Source organism: Primulina eburnea, chromosome 7, assembly GCF_022965805.1.
Source record: "Primulina eburnea isolate SZY01 chromosome 7, ASM2296580v1, whole genome shotgun sequence".
In the NCBI taxonomy this organism is placed as follows: domain Eukaryota; kingdom Viridiplantae; phylum Streptophyta; class Magnoliopsida; order Lamiales; family Gesneriaceae; genus Primulina; species Primulina eburnea.
In genome coordinates this window covers 9,999,623-10,017,600 of record NC_133107.1, presented here as the reverse complement: position 1 = coordinate 10,017,600, position 17,978 = coordinate 9,999,623, and the positions used below count along the sequence as shown (strand labels likewise).

General features: G+C 35.8%; 1 protein-coding gene across 2 annotated transcripts; it reads left to right on the top strand.

The window, feature by feature from the left end:
* Nucleotides 1-1,566: 1,566 nt before the first annotated feature.
* LOC140837207 (uncharacterized) lies at nucleotides 1,567-5,249 on the top strand. 2 transcript variants are annotated; one of them, XM_073203278.1, is made up of 5 exons: nucleotides 1,567-1,785; nucleotides 1,960-2,095; nucleotides 4,410-4,538; nucleotides 4,774-4,857; nucleotides 4,953-5,249. In XM_073203278.1, exons 1-5 carry the CDS (start codon nucleotides 1,625-1,627, stop codon nucleotides 4,971-4,973), a joined length of 531 nt encoding a protein of 176 aa, XP_073059379.1. In that variant the 5' UTR covers nucleotides 1,567-1,624; the 3' UTR covers nucleotides 4,974-5,249. The 2 variants fall into 2 exon arrangements, with proteins under 2 accessions (XP_073059379.1, XP_073059378.1); XM_073203277.1 differs by having other exon boundaries at nucleotides 4,774-5,241.
* Nucleotides 5,250-17,978: the final 12,729 nt, after the last annotated feature.

The following is a 17,978-nucleotide window of genomic DNA, read 5'->3' as shown; positions in this document are numbered from 1 at the left end:
TTGCTATACTTGTTTTTTTGGTGTAGATAGGTGATTCATTTTAATATTTTTGAATAATAATTGAGCAATGAAGCAAACCACCATTTCTAGTAGTGATTCGAATTATTCGATTTAGTATTTGAAAAGGTCGAATCGAATTCGAACCCGTGCCTCAATTCGAATCGAAAATAATAAAAGTTCGAGTTTCGAATCGAGCTTCGAATATGTTTATTCGGATTCGAGCTCGAGCTCGAATACTGAAAATTTCTTAAAATTTGGTTCGATTTGATTCGTTTACAGCCCTAGTTGAGATAATCAAGTTCAAATAGTTGAATTTGGTAACTGTAGTTTGATGGAGATCAAACTGATTGCTTCTAAAAGAGTTTATAAGTTGATTCCATATGATATGAGATGTGGAAGTTAGCTTAACAATTAATTAAATAAGGAGAGTGAAACTGTCTTTTTAAGTTAAGTAGTTCGCAAAATTGCCAGCTACAAAAATTGGATCAATGTTGTCCTTCGAATTTTACATTATTTGAACAAGATTTGTTCGGAGCCGTCTGATCGTTTATCGAGATTATAATGAGTTCTCAATTATTTATTTAGTAAATTTAGAATCTACTAATTAAATAATAATCTTAGTAATTTTGACTTTTAAGTGCAAAATTTATTCTGGAAGGGTTAAGAATATATTAATTAATTTTTTTATTAATTAAATAACATAATTTTTAAACCAAAATTTTTCCCTTCTCTCTTCAGCACAAAGTTTTTGACCAACATTGAATTTTGAAAGAAAAATTCGGTCACCTTCTACTGTCACGCTGTCGCACCGTTGTCAGATTTTTGAAATTCTGATGATCCAATCTCGACTCATATTTCGTTTAGATCTCTAGTGCGATATGATGAATTCACTCTCTGATTGTGGACCTTATTTGATTATCGAAGCAGGAGAAAGATATGTTCTTAGGGATTTACAAGAATGGTCTTAAAATCTAGAATAGTTTGATTTCCGGATATTTAAAATACAAGATAAATATCCTAAACACTCCATGAGTATTGTTAAATCGTACGACGACCAAAGAACGTTTTTAACATCGAAAGATAATAAAATAAATTTTCACTATGCTTTGGGTGCGAAAAAACTGCAATCAAACACCGATCATCATGAATAGCATCGTCAAAACTTTTAGTTGATTTAGTGATTGGTGAATACCACGATTTGCGTTCTTGTACCGCTTCAAAATACATTCAAGTGTGTCATCAAGAAAAAAAATTGACACTAAGCCCATCCCGAATTCTGCCCAAACAACCTCCTATTGAAGCAGATCCAAACGTACAAATGAGTGAATGACCCATAAACTAACTTCTTTGACCAAATAGGCTCTAAGTTACAAAATAAAAACTCTTGTTGATAAAATGATTTTTAAAGAATTTTTTTGGAAAAAGTGTTTTATGGGTTTTTTGTTTTAGACATTCATTTTAATTTCTAATGCATGCAATTATTTTGAAAATTATTTATTCATAAAAAAAATAAAACATAATCATAAAAAATAGATAATAATGGACAAACATTTCATTCAATAAAGTTTCTTGAATTAATGTGTTAATGTAAGAAGCCTATCGTCTCTACTCACATCTGTCTTCAATGGCTACGTTAGGCAGATGCAACGTTCATGGCTTTGATTCCTCTCTAACTCCAAAGACCAAAACCCAGTACAGAATCGTAGCTCGCTGTTCTTCCCATCCAATTTCCCAATCTCTCAGACCTGATTTTGGCCCCAGTTCTGAATTGTTTGCACATTCCAGGTCATCTTTTATGGCAATTACTACTGTGTAAATCTTTTATATCAATAGAAACGTATGCTTCAGTTTAAATTTTTCTGGGTTTTTCTTTTTTAGCAACATTTCAATCCAATTTGAAGTTTTATAAATTTTCTTTTTAAAAATAAAAAATAAAAAGTCAGCCCTTATCTGACACAGGTTGAGTATTTCTTACCGGAAAAATAAGGCGCTGAAGCAATGGTTTCGGTTGCCTGTGATTTCCTGTGTGATGGAAGATTGTTCTGAAGATTATCCGGAACCAGGGCAGTCTTCTGGTTCAAAGAATTCCCAAGAGGTATGAATTTCCTTTTTTTTTTTCATGTTTTATCGTCTTTTCTTTTTCGATTGGAGGTATTAGGAACGCTCTTGTGTATCAATGGAACATTAGCAGATATTGTATAGCATGAAAGTTTAGTAAGATTTGTGGCAAACATGGTTCGCCCCCCTCGTGGGAACATCGCGAAGGCTATTGTTCCATTGATATTTCGCGGCGATTATCGTCGGGAATACTTTTATAATAAAAATATAAATAATTATATAATTTGGAAAATTTTAATTGAAAAAATTTGGGAAAAATTATAGAAAACGTTCCATAACAGCCGCTACAGTCGCGAAATCGCCATTCCTTTCCGCGACAGTCGCGAAATCGCTGAAATTCAAAAAAAAAAAAAAAACGGCATAGTTACAGAGCCATTTCAGCTTGGAACTTTGTCACGACAGCTATCTTCCCGTTCCGCGACCGCGACGGTAAACTATTGTGCTGGCTAAAGTAATGCAAGTTTTGTGGGAATTTGGATGGCTTTGTAATCACAAGAACTTGACAAAGTTAGCTATAAATAGGGCCGTGCTCAAAAATTGAAAAAACACAACCACAACAAAACAAGCAAGAAGAAATACTAGGCATATAGTTTTCTTTGGAGTGGTGTAATACTTGATTGTGTTAATATTTCCTTAGAATTATCTTAATGATTACAATACTTTGTATAACGTATCCAAGAGTTTTATCTTCAATAGCGTAAGGTTTTTATCTTTCGAAATTCTTATTATGCTCTGTGGTTGCAACTTCAGTTAATCTTCTGCATTAGAAGATATTTTTGAGGGTCTTTGCACGAGTTTCATTGAGTTGTGAGGTGATATCAAACCTTTGCTGACACGATGTGAGATCTTCAACTAGTAGAAGGAATTAAGAAATTCTATATCTATATGAAGACGGAATGATCGTAAATTGTAATATAAACTGAGATTAATGAGAGTTTTAGTTCTTTAGCCCATAGTTGTAAAAGGTGCAGGCGCGAGGCCCTACCAGGTGACCTTGCCGCACATAGGTATGCACCACACCCAGGCGTAGCGGATACTCTCGAACGGGAAGCTTTTCTCAGGCGCGCTGAGAAAGGCTTTATTTAAAAAAAAATTATTAGAGACGTCTCATATTTCTCTGTTTTTGAAGAAAAAATAGGTTGCTTCACATCAATCAATGATCAATGGCACCCCAAACAGATAAAAATGTGTAGGCCAAAGCCCCAAATCTCAAGCAGCGACGATATCAAATCTTTTCACATCAGATATTCAAACAAACAAAGAGAGCATCCATCAAGTAAAGATCAACAAGTATTGATTTGAGTCACATAGATCATCCGAGTATTAAAATATTTGATTGTTTCATCCCTTAATTTTAATTTTTGATGTGAATATATATGTTAGATGACCATCACAATTTTTTTATAGTTATTTGTCAAATTTTAATTGATTTTTTATATTATTTATCTTTTAATTTATTGATTTTTAATTTATATAAACATTTTGTTTGATTTTTGTGTTATTAGTAATTAAATTTTAATGTTACTGTTGATACATACAAAATTATATTTTATTTAGATTCAAATGTCGAGTTCGAAAAATTTTAAAAATCAAGAAGACCCATGTTGGAATTATGGGAACAACTAAATAATCCAAAAGCTTTTAGATTTTCCAAAATTTTCGAAGTCAACATTTGAATCTGAAGATAAATATAAAATTTTGTATGTATCAATAATAATATTGAAGTTTAATTAACAAATAATGTAGAAATTAATCAAAAAGATTATATCAATTAATAATCAATAAATTAAAACATAAATGATATAATAAATAAGTTAAAATTTGATAATCAACTAGAAAAAAACAAAATTATGTTGATCATAATACAAATATTATTCACATCAATTATTGTAACAAAGGGATGAAATAATCAAAGAATTTGATGATTTGCTGATGTGAATGAATATCAATGTTTTGATGATTTGTTTCCGGTGATTTTTTGACACTTTATGTTACTCTGTGAATCTGTTTTACTCGGATGATATGTTCTCTTTGTTTGTTTGATGTGAATGGTTTTGTTATCGTCCCTGCCTCTGGGGATTTGGGCTGCATTTTTTTTAATCTGTTTGGTCCGTGTTTGATCGTTACTGCATTTGATGTGAAGTAGCCAACTTTTCATACGGGCAAGCATGGATCCCATGTATTCGAGCCAATATTGGATCTGCACTGGGTTAATACCTCGACGGTAGTATCTCATCAACCTCTTTTTTATCCACTATACCTCGCTAAGCTCCTTGATTTCATACTTTCAGGAAGCTGTTGTCGACTTCAAGCTCCCAAGAAGAAGTTTGTTGGCATCGTTTACATGTAATGCTTGTGGTGCACGATCACAAAGGTTAATAAACAGATTAGCTTACGAACGAGGGCTTGTTTATGTACAGGTACATTTGTTTTAAGCCATATTACGGTTAGATGATTTTGCGATTATCTGCCAGAAGTATTGAACTTTTCTTACCTTTCATCTCGTCATCTGATTATATGTTTCAAGGCAGTAAATATATACACCAACCACTGCTGAATATTGTTGAGTGAGTTGAAGAAAATATTTGGAATGACCATTTGATGTATTCTCTCTGGATGTCGCGTTGAACTTTACTTTTTGGTTATTATTCTCAGTGTTCAGGATGTTCCCAGTATCACAAACTAGTTGACAATCTTGGACTTGTGGTCGAGTACAACTTGCGGGAAGAAGCCGATTGGGATACAAGCACGAAGCAAGCTTAGGACCCACCTCTAGCATTTTGCCATGCTTGTAGGAGGACTGCGTCCTGATGAACGTTAGTGTTGGAACTTGGAACACAAGCACATCGACATGAGGTCGATATACTGGTAGCGGCAAAAAAAAAATAAAAAATCATCTTAATACATCTCTGAGCTCGAATACAAGCTCCAGAATTTCGACTTTATCCAGATCTGAGCTCGACAACGAGCCTAGTTATAGAGGATGAGATCTGGTTCAAGAAAAAGTATTATTTAGAACATATTTTCGATTATTTTGTATTAGTTTATGAAAGTTGTGCGTTAGCAAGATTTAAAATGAATATGCAGTTTAGTTGATGACTATTTGGTTTTATATTTCAATCTCTGCTTTATGAATTAGACGATGTCTGTGTTTGTTTATTTTTAATAACACAAAGTATGTGTTTGTACTGAAGTATTTATCATTCATGTGAAAAATAAATAATATCAATCACCAATTAGACCTCTATAAAATACTTTTTTTCTGAAATTATGAATGTCACATTTTTTCCATTAAAAAAGTGACTCGCAAAAACCTATTTGAACAAATTTGTATCTAAAATTTTGTATTAGGTAAAATATCTCTTTACTCTTGTATATTTTCATGAATTTATAAGAGTACAAGATATTATATCATACCCTATTTACTTTCTAAAATTTAAAATTTATTTGTTCTAGTATATTATATTGAATTTCGAGAACCTTCGGAGCATAAGAATGTTACAAGGTTTTGTTATAACATTGTAAGTTTTGGTGATTTAACAAGGTTGCTGATCCAATAAATAATTACAGAATCTAACCTAACTGAATTCAAGATAAAAACTGAATATTCATGAGAAAAAGTTTTCTGAGAGCCTAACTGACTACCGAGTTAAACTGATAGTGTAAGAAGGATATTGATAGACAAACTGATTTAAAGACAACTTATGGAGCCTAATTGGCAGTTTATTTCAGTCGATCAGTCAGCCCAAATCCAAACATTCTCTGAAAAATATCCATATCCTCAGTTATTAAGAATAAGAGCCTAGCTGAAATATCAGATAAATAAATATTTACATACAAAAGTCACTGATTCTCAACAAAATATCATGAATCACGCACACTACCAGAACATCTCAGAAAGGACGATGATATGACAATAACGACATTTTTATTTGAAAATGGATATATGATTTAAAAATTTTACTATTGCAAATAAAGTCTATAAATAGTTCAGTTTGACAAGACTCTTAAGTTCTCCAACTCAATTTTTTGAATTAACATGATCTACTAATCTTTCCTGCGAGCCAAACTGATAAGAGCAAGCACACATCATGTGGGGCCCTTAGCTCTAATCGTTATTACAATGCACTTTGATTAGGGTTAACTAATTACAGCGGAAAACGAGTTTAAAATTTCTTTACAATGAGCCCAAACCTTTTTATTTGAATACTAAAAATAGTATCTAATTTCAAATCATAAAACACGCCCATACAAAATCAAAACCAATCACATACAAACAACTCATATCCTCGGGACATGCTCCGGTATATAGATACATATTGTAAAATCCGAGATTTCGATTTTATCGTGATAGTAGTTGTAATTTTTTTAGATTGGATAATTCTACCGGGTACAATATTTTCTCAAGAATTTAAATAATATCGTGTATATTTTTTCAGATATTGAAATATGCAGAATTTTAACAGATATAGACCTAAGATTTGATATACCGAGATAAAGATTTAAGCAGGAAGATAACGCAATCTTGGATTACAAATCTTGAAGAAAATATCATGTGATTTTCGAAAATATGGGAAGATTTTGTTAAGGATTTTCGAAAATAGTAGGAAAGTCTACGCGATAAATACAGACAGGGAAGAATTTAAAAGATTTAGCCACCAGGATTTAGGATAAATAATCCAAATATTATTTGTGGAAAAATACCACTAAATTTCGGATTTAAGTAAGCAAATTTGTGGGATTTAAGAAATATAATTTTTATTATTTTAGGAAGTCAAAAATTTACCGAATATTGAGAATTAGACACAAAAGTCGAAATTTTGCAGACTGGGCAAGGCATAATTTCGAAAATTTCCTTGGGATATACATAGAAATTTCGAAATTTAGGTCTAGGATAAAGAATAAAATATCAGATCAGATCACGATTTTAGATAAAGATTTGATTCAGAATTTAAACGCGATTTGATACACGATCAGGATAGCAGCCAACCCCTATATATAGGAGGGCTCAGTGTCTCGAAAATCACACCTCTTTCTCTCCACATTTTCGAGAATTCTCCCCTAGTTCCTTAGGATTTTCGAGCACAGCGAAGCGCTGCCGCAGTCCAGCCACCGGAGTTTTTCACGTTTTTCTTCAAGAAGTTTAAGCTAAGTGGGCTTGTTTTAAACTGTGTATTTTCGGTGCATTTATTTTCGTATTTTCGAAATTTCGGTCGAGTACAATTCTTTTCTACCCCTTCTGGTTATGATTTGTGCATAAGTTTTACGTTGACACTGTGAGGATCCAACTGGATATGGGAGGGAATCCCAACTATGATATGACCCTCATACGGTGGGGATATAACCGATTCGGCCTCGCCCCCTTAGAGGAATAAAAATTAGGGACTGACGTCAGTAAACCATTGAAAGTAGAGGAATCTCAGTGTCAGGTCAATGATACGAATGTGGTATGAGTCAAATTATGCATGGTGTGTGTGTATTTCGAATTCTTTATGCATGTTGTTGTGTACTCGAACGGTCCCCACTTGCTGAGTATTCCCAAAATACTCACCCCTTACAACCTTCCCAGATAAATCCGAAGAGAAATCAGATGAACAAGTTGAGCAAGAAGAGTCGGATCAATTTTGGGGATGGTGAATTTATTTAAATTCAAGAAATTTGCTGCAAGGATTAATAGAATTTTAGTAGGTTTATTTTAATTGTAAACGTTTCCGCAATTTATTCAATATATTCCGTTGTAAAGACAATGATTATTTTTGACGAATTTATGAAATAAACTGGTTTCGGTTTATACTGTGCTACGAGGCTGGTCGTTTTTCGATTTTGTGATTGATGAGCGACGCCGGTGTCAAACCCGAGTTTCGGGGCGTGACATTTAAGTGGTATCAGAGCCGCCAGGTTCAAAATCCGAGTGGAAGAATCGTGATTCAAAAAAAAATTCGGAAATTTTCGGCCAAACAGCGCCTTAGCGCGCCGCCTCGTTTTTCTCCGATTTCGGCCGCGTCCGGTCATATATTTTCGATCGGCGACCTGTTCTAGAATAGTCTCGACGACACGAACAAAAGCCCTTAACCAATTTTAGATTTCGTGTTCAGATGAAGCCGTGATTTCAGATCTAAGACTTGGGCGTATAAACCCTTAAACGCCGAAAACATTTTCGTCCAATTACCCTATCAATCCTACTCCGATTTTAAATTAATTTTACTCAAACGATATGTAATCCATGGGTAACGTTTAGCATCAATCAATTTCGGGATCAGATCAACCAAGCTGAAACGCCCAAATTCGAGTTAGTTAGCGAGTTGCGCGATCGTTCCGGCGAAATTAGGTTACTTCCCGACCGATTCTGGTCGTGCCATCACCGGTTCCAGTGACCCTTACCCCTTCGCCGACACACGCCTTTACTCCGACCATACTCCGGCGAGTCAACCCGGCGAGTCAACTCGGCCGAGACAACGAGTCAACCCGCCAGCATGTGTTCTTCGATTTTTTTCGTAGGAAACTCCGAATTCGGTTCTGTCAACTGTTCTGGAACCCTCTCGACGTAATCTTTCAATCCATATGTTAATCCCTAAACTTTCTATTTTTGGAAAATATCTCGAAAAATCTCGTTCAACTCGTTTCTTGTAGTGCTTATCGGATTTTTATGAATTTTATTAAGGAAACTATTAGTAATGACCTATATTGTTGGGACTATACTTATCTGAGATAATTTGATTTAAGTTTCTGACGTAAGGTGAGATATTTGATTGGGACAATAAATTATTTATGGGAAGAAAAAAAAACTAGTATGTGAAAATCTGAGATTAGAGTTATAATAAGTTTTGGATATTCCAAGATGGAAGTTGATTTTGGGCAATAGTTAAATATGTAATCGTTAATTTGGGGTCTTAAGAATGCTGAGCGTTAACTTTAAATATGTATGATTTTGGGTTATCTTGTGTAAATGAATTGGGAGACAATATCTTAAGATTTAGTAATTATATTACTTTGGGATAACCAGTAGATTACGACCTTATGTAAATTAATTTACGAGATATTGTTTGACATTGAGAAAAAGACAGTATAATAAGCTTTGAATTTTGTTACGGTACTAAGAATAATTAAAGGAGATAGACATTCAGTAGAAATAGTTTGTGTTAGAGCTCTCTAAGCTAATGGTCTCGAGGAAGGTAAGGTTTAGTGCAAGTAAGATTTAGAACAAGAATTAATTGAGGATTAATTTTATTCGTACAAGGTTGAATAAGATTTTATTTTATGACGAATGAGTTATAATCTTTGGGATTTAAATCAGTAGAGTATAGATTGATATTGAGTTAAGTTCCAAGATTTTGTATGAGTTTTAAGTTTTGAGATAGTAATCATAATAATTTCAACGTAAAATAAAATCATCATCTATTCGCGTATATTCCGTGCCGACTTGATTCCAAGTACTTTGGTAGATTTCAATGTCATCATATGGATGGTTTGGTAATCTAAGAGCAGTGCAATAGCAGATTGCCGGAGTAAGAATTTCAAGATCCAAACCGTGAACCAAGAAGAAATCAGGTATCATGGCAATGGCAAGAGACATAAATACATTTTTTCTGCTTCCCAGACTTGGAAAGCCATAAAATCAGGCAAAGAAGTTTGCCTAGAAATGGTGAACGAAGTGCAAGAAGAAATTGAGCTCAAGCTGGAAGATACCCTAATGATGCGAGAATTCCAGAGCGTTTTTCTGGAAGAATTCTCAAGATATTCTCAGACCACGAGGTTGATTTCAAATCAATGTGGTTCTCAGTGCTGCACCAATTTCAATAGCACCATACCGAATTATGCCAACTGAACTCCAAGAGCCAAAAGAACAACTCGAAGAATTGCTAGAAAAGAAGCAATTCCAACCGAGTACAGTCTCCATAAGGAACTCCAGTACTGTTTGTGAATAAGGAAGATATAAGTATGAGATCGTGTATAGATTATAGAGAACTCAATAAGATCACAATCAAGAACAAGTACCCTATTCCAAGGATAGACGATCTATTTGATCAGCTTAAAGGAGCCGCCATCTTTTCTAATTGGATCTGAGGACTGGATACCACCAACTGAAGGTCAAGGCTGAAGATATCTCCAAAACAGCTTTTCGGACAAGATATGGGCATTATGAGTTCACAGTGATGCCTTTTGGGTTGACCAATGCGCCTGCAGCCTTTATGGACCTAATGAACAGAGTGTTCAAAACATTTTTGGACCGGTTCGTAGTGGTATTTATTGATGACATCCTCATTTATTCTCCCAACGAGGAAGAACATGAAGAAGACCTCCGCCTTGCACTACAGACACTGAGGGAGAAAGAGCTATATGCTAAGTTTAAGAAATGTGAGTTCTGGCTTACGAGTGTATCCTTTCTAGGACATGTGATCTCGGAAGCAGGAGTATCAGTGGATCCCAAGAAAGTTGAGGCAATTACAGAGTGGCCAAGACCTAAGAACGCCACAGACATCAGGAGCTTTCTTGGACTGGCAGGTTATTACAGGAAGTTCGTCGAAGGTTTTTCTTCCATAGCTATACCACTGACTAAACTCATTCAGAAGAATTCCAAGTTCATCTGGAACGAAGGTTGCGAGAAAAGTTTTCAGACATTGAAGGAAAAACTTGCATCCACGCCAGTGCTAATCTTACCTACTGAAGATAAGGAATTCACCATCTACAGTGACGTAGATTTTCTTATTCCCAAAGTCGTTGTAATTCTCGAATAATTATTCCTTACGGCTAATTCCCAAAAATTAATTCGACTAGTAACCATGAATCATAAATATTTTTCTTAGAAAATCTACGTATCCAAAAGCGTTCGTAATATCCACGATTAACTTATAGCCCACAAAGGTAGAACGTCAATGCTAAAACCCAACTATCAACATAGTCCAATTCCACCACAAAGCCAACATGCGTTGAAAAAATAATTTCTTATTTCATATCGTATCACATATAAAAATTCTAAAGCATGTAAAACATATATTATCATGAAGCTACTAAACATGTGGCGTAAACATTTAATTCATGTACTTGTGCAGGTAATATCATAAAATCATATAAAGCATGTAATACTTACAACTTTGAGGCTTGACGACTAATCTTCCCGGCGCTGATGGTGGCACAACCCTTTACAGAACCATTGCTCTGATACTAACTGAAACGTCGGCCCTTTTTTGCTTGAAAAGTACTGGAATTTTTTTTTTTGCCAACTCAAATAACACATATAAAATATTTTGCCCTTTTAAAATAAAACCTCGATCAACTAGTATTCAAAAATTCAAGTAAAATAATCATAAAGCAAAATCGTCTACTGTTTTACAAACCCAAGAAAAGCAATAATTTGAAAAGTAAAGCCCATACTAAACTTCTCAAAAATCTCTCAAAGCATAAATAAATAATCTTAAAAATCTTTAACTTATATCATAAAGCATAATGCGGAAAATGTAGCGCTGATCCTCGGGTTGTGTGCACCTTCAGTCCAGTCAAATCACCCATCAAGTCCTCCCTCAATACCACCTGCATCCATCACACCTAGTGAGTCTAAAGACTCAACACACCATAATCTTTATAACGAGTAATACGTAATACAGTCAACATATAATGGTGAAAAATATTTGTACTTAAAATATCGTTTTCATGAAGATGCATAAACATAAACATTTTCATGATGCATAAAACTTTAAACATAAATATTTTCATGACATGCGTCTCATAAACCTTAACATTTTCCTTTTTCCTCCATCATAACATGTCATAAACATTTTTCATGATCGTAAACATTATCTTTTCCTTTATTGAATTCAGATCAGTTAATTGTGACTTTCCTCAATCCTCAAAGGTCGATGGTACCATCTACATGAAACCACAGTACTGAGCGGCGGGGACATCAGCGACATAAAATCGTCAACTGAGCCTTGGCCTATCCTCAAATATATCCTCATATCCTTGTATACTCATTAGTCACAATTACTTCCCTTTCATCAACGTTTCATATTTTCTTCACTTTATAAAACCATGCTTAAATATCATTTTCTCTTTTGAAACAAGAATGTAACATTTCCTTTAACAGTGATCGTTTCCTCATAAAAATCCATAAACATTTTAAAAGAGACCTTTGTAGCATATAAAATCCATAACTCCTTTAAATGCACATTTCAACGTCAAAAACATTTAAAATATGCATTTAAATCCTAAACCTTTTAACATAATAAATCATAACCTTTTAAATAACATTTGACATAATAAATCGTAAACATAATCATGTCATAAAAGTTCATAACACTAGTAATAATCAAATTAGCACATAAAACAGCATTCAGAGCACTGCTATGACATTTACTAATTTCTAGGTGTAAAAAGACCGTTTTACCCCTGGACGTGACATTTTACTATTTTGACTTTTTTTTCCTTGATTTCTTGACTCTAACATGTCCCAAATAATTATTTAAGCTTACATGAATTTTTTCGTAATTTTATTTAACTTAAATAATAGACTTTTTCATTTATCTTTAATTAATTGTTTTGACGGTGTTTTAATCCCGAAAAATCCCAAACTTTAATATAAAATTCCTAAATTCAAAATTTAGTCTTTTTATATTATTTAAGCTTTTATGAACCACGACTCGAATCCCGTGAACCATTTCCCAATTTTTCTTTATTTAAAGCCCTCATTTGACACCTAAACTTTGACCCCGAGCCAACTTTCGATTTTCACGAGTTACCCCCGAACCATGTTGATCCCAAAACTTGCCCAACATCCTAAATTAACCTCCTGGACCCTAAGTTCCCCAAGACAATGAACCAGGACCATAAAAACGAGAACCTTCCTACATAACTCCATGCTGGCCGAGAATTCTAAAGGTGGTAGGACTCTTCCTTTTGCTTCCAGGACCTAGCCGACGAGCCCAGGCCCCGCACCACTTGCCCTCGCACCTTCCTAAGACTCTAATGCCTCGTCCTAACCCAGCCCCCGAGCCCTGGACCGAGACCTTAAGCCCTGCAAGCCACCCGAAGCCTGCACCCTTTTTGTCAATTCTCGGGTAGGAGTCCTTGCGTGCAAGGACTCCTCCCTGCCTTACGATCCTGAGTCCTAGCTTGGCTAGGACTCTCCCTAGACCCTTAACAGTCCCTGGCCCCAGCCCAGGCCGAGCCAGCCCCCTCCCTTAGTGTGACCCGATCGCCTTAACCCCCAAGGCAGAAATCGGTACATGCGTGTTCTTTTCCTTCAGTGGTTTTGTAGTGATCTAGGCGTGAGTGTGTGGTCCTAAAACATGCATAAACCACTCTTGATCTTACCTTATGTCATGGCAGCCCCTTAGCTACACAATATACAAGTTTTTAAATTCATAAATCATGTTTTCTCATGCCTTCATGCCATGTTACGAAAATTATTAAAAATAATCCATGTTTCCTCATGCATACAATGATTCAAAACATAATATGATATGATGGATGAGAAAAGGAAGATTTTGGTGTGCCTTTGCGTTAAATACGCTCGAATATGCGTTGACGAAGGAGAAAGGGAGACGCCTTTGGCTTGATCTTGCTTGCCCTTCGAAAATTTCTCCTAGCTTGCTTGTGTGTGCACTGCCGTGTGTGGTATGAGAGGGGTCGGGGAGAGTTTCAGATTTTTGAAAGAGTGAGGCGTGAGTTTTTCTTTGCAAGACTAGGGTTTAATGATTTTTAAATACCAATTAATCAACTAAATAAACCTTAGGCCTATTAAGCCCCTAATTAAGCCCACTAGTGCTAATTAGGATTTAATAAAATCATGGAAATGGTTTTGATGCAATAAGTTCGTGAATTAAATAGTCGGATTGCTTAAAAGCTCGTATTTTAGTTGAAAATCCAACACCGATAAAAATTACGTCCCGGCGTATAAAATCACCTCAAAACTCTTTATTTTAAAAATTGTGAAAACCATCATCCATATATTAAATAATTGAAAACAATTATTTAATAAAAACATTTTACATTATTCAGCCATCGGTCCTCGTTCCTCGATCGCAACTCGAATAACCTTAAAAATCACATTTTAATGCAACAATGTAGAAAAATATATTTTAAACATGCAATTATACACAACATAATTAATTAATGCAATTTAAACATTTAATTAAATACAAGATAATTTAATAATTGCATGCATGTGGTTCGTGTGGACCTTTAAATTTTTCGAGCGTTACACAGGGTATCCAAGGATCATAGCTCAACGTGCATGTCATGTATCGATGTATGGATCAAATGATGTGTGTTAACAAAACATTTATTTTATACATCGATATCTCAATCTCAATGTCATGTATGCCACATCAATCAACAAATAAGGCATATAGACACATAATCTCATTCCAAACAATCCAATCAAGCCGACATATATCATATAATACAGATACATGTCGTATGTTACACGGTTGCAACATACCTCAATTCTTCGTTTTCAGTTGATGTAACTTGAAGATATCAGTATAATACTTTATCAACATCAATAACATACTCATTCCAATAAATAACATACTCGAAAATTGAAACTTCAAAAATTCATATCAAATCATAATCATATCATAATTCAATTCCGACTTCGAATACGAGTTTATTGTCGGTTATTCTACTACATATAAGAAATTCAATTTTAAATACATGCTATTCCAGCACTTTGATATTTAGAGCTGCTGGAATCAGAAGAAATTTACCTCAGTCATAAGCTCTCAACGCGACGATCACAAATATATAATTTGTTTCGCGTTTAGACAGCGTTTCGAAGTCGATTCGGAAGAAAGAAAATTGAAATCTCTCGTATTCTCTCGAAGTCTCTGAAATGAAATGAAGAAAACGAACGGCAAAATTGTTCTTATCAACTCACCGCTTCGGCGCTCGGGCGGTAGAATTCTCGCGCCCGAGCGCGAGAGGTTCTGCCCCCGAGTTTCAAATGCACCGCGCTCGGGCGGTCAAAAACTAACGCTCGGGCGCGGCATGTTCTGTCCGATTATCACTTGCATCGCGCTCGGGCGGTCACAAACTACCGCTCGGGCGCGAAGTGTTCTGCCCGAACACAAACTTTACATACTTTGGCGCTCGGGCGGTCATTTTCTACCGCCCGGGCGCCACATGTTCTGTACAAATATTTATGTTTGTACTAAATTGGCGTCCGGCCTCTCCACTCGAGCTCTTACAACGTCAATTCATATTCAATATTCATTTTCTCAATTCCATTGTCATGATATACATCAATTACATAATCACATGACAATTTCATAGATTATCGATAATCAACACAAGATTTACGATAATACGATACACGGTCCTTACATTTCTCCCCCTCTTAAAAGATTTCGTCCTCGAAATCTCAAACATTTCTATATACATAACATTGGTAAACATACATATGTCACCAGTTATAGTACATATCAAAACTAAAATCAGATAAAGGATCAGAATACATCGAATACAATGGAACAGATGGACTAGCATCAAATAAATACGGATACGATTCTCGCATTTTGCTCTCCAATTCCCACGTTGATTCTTCAACACCATGTCGTGTCCATTGTACTCGTACTAGAGGAATCGATTTGTTTCTCAATATCTTTTCCTTTCGATCCATAATGCGAACAGGTTGTTCAACATAAGAAAGAGAAGGATCCAGTTCAACCTCATCAGGTGCAAGTACATGTGATGGATCAGGTTCATATTTCTCAGCATAGAAACATGAAATACATCGTGAATAGCAGATAGAGCTGGTGGCAATGCCAATCGATACGCAAGATCACCAACTCGATCAAGAATCTCGTATAGACCTACATATCGAGGAGATAACTTCCCTCGCATGCCGAATCGAACAGTGCCTCTAAAGGGAGATATTTTCAGAAACACTTTGTCACCTTTCTGGAATTCCAAGGGTCTTCTTCGTTTGTTCGCATAACTCGTTTGACGATCCTGAGCAGCTTTCATCCGCTGCCGAATTAACTGAACTTTATCATTCATTTCCTGTATCATTTCAGGTCCAGTCAATTGTTTCTCATCAATCTCATCCCAGAATAACGGTGATCTACATCGTCTCCCATATAGAGCTTCAAACGGTGCCATACCGATACTCGTCTGAAAGCTATTATTATAAGAAAATTCAACCAATGGTAAGGCATCTTGCCATCCCATTCTGAAGTCCATCACAATTGCACGCAACATATCCTCTAAAGTCTGAATCGTACGATCAGTTTGGCCATCAGTTTGAGGATGATAAGCAGTACTCATAGTTAAACGCGTACCCATCGCTTCTTGGAAACTACCCCAGAATTTAGAAGCAAATCTGGGATCACGATCAGATACAATTGAGACGGGCACACCATGCAGTCTCACAACATTCTCAATGTATAAACGGGTCATTCTCTTATAAGGATAAGTCCGTTCATATGGAATAAAATGTGCAGATTTCGAAAGCCGATCAATAATGACCCAAATAGCAACACAGCCCTTGGGCGAACGAGGTAAGTGAGTCACGAAATCCATAGCAGTATGTTCCCAATTCCATTTCGGTATTTCGAGACTATGGAGCAATCCCCCCGGTTTCATTCTCTCGGCTTTCACTTGCCGGTAGACAAGACATTTAGAAATAAGCTCAGCAATGTCCTTCCTCATACGTCTCCACCAGAATTGAGGTCTCAATGTCAAATACATCTTCCGACCTCCAGGGTTAATACAGTATTTGCTACAATGTGCTTCTCGAAGAAGGGCAGATCTCAAATCAAAATCATCAGGAACTACCAGCCGACCATTAAGTCGTAAAGAACCATCAGAAGAAATCTTAAATCCAGACTGATGTCCTACCGATACAAGTTCTTTCGACTTTTGGATCTGAGCATCGCTTCGTTGAGCCTTTCGTATTTTCGATATCAAGTTCGGCTCAATTGAAATGTTGAGACAGTGACAGAATTCCAATTCGAGTGAAAGTCCAGCCAGAAGTACATATATCCTCATGTACCTTGGCGACACAAACAGAAGCTAGAACAGAATCATGAACTTTACGGCTCAGGGCATCCGCAGTAACATTCACCGATCCAGGGTGATATTGAATCTCACAATCAAAATCTTTCAGGAGATCCATCCACCTGCGTTGCCTCATATTCAAATCAGATTGAGAAAGAAATATTTCAGACTTTTATGGTCCGAATAAATAACAAACTTTTTTCCATACAGGTAATGGCGCCAAATCTTCAAATCAAACACAATGGCAGCCAATTCGAGATCATGAACAGGATAACGTGTTTCATGAGATTTCAATTGACGAGACGCATAAGCAACCACTTTGCCATGTTGCATCAGAACACAACCCAAGCCTTTACCAGACGCATCTGTACACACCCAAAATCCTCCGGTACCTGAAGGAATAGTAAGCACAGGTGCTGTGGTTAATCTCGTCTTCAATTCAAGAAAACTAGCTTCACATTCATCTGACCAAATGAATCGCTGATTCTTCTGTATCAGTTGAGTAATAGGTTTAGCTATCTTCAAAAATCCTTCAATAAAACGACGATAATATCCAGCTAAACCCAAGAAGCTACGGATCTCAGGAACATTCGTAGGTCTTGGCCAATTCAATACAGCTTCAACCTTCGCAGGATCAACAGATATGCCATGTCTTGAAATGACGTGGCCCAAAAATACCACTTTGTCCATCCAGAATTCACATTTGGACAATTTGGCATACAAATGACTAGTACGAAGAGTTTGAAGTACAAGTCTCAGATGTTCAGCATGCTCCTTCTTCGATTTCGAATAAACAAGAATATCATCGATAAATACAATAACGAATCGATCAAGATATTCTCGAAAGACACGATTCATTAAATCCA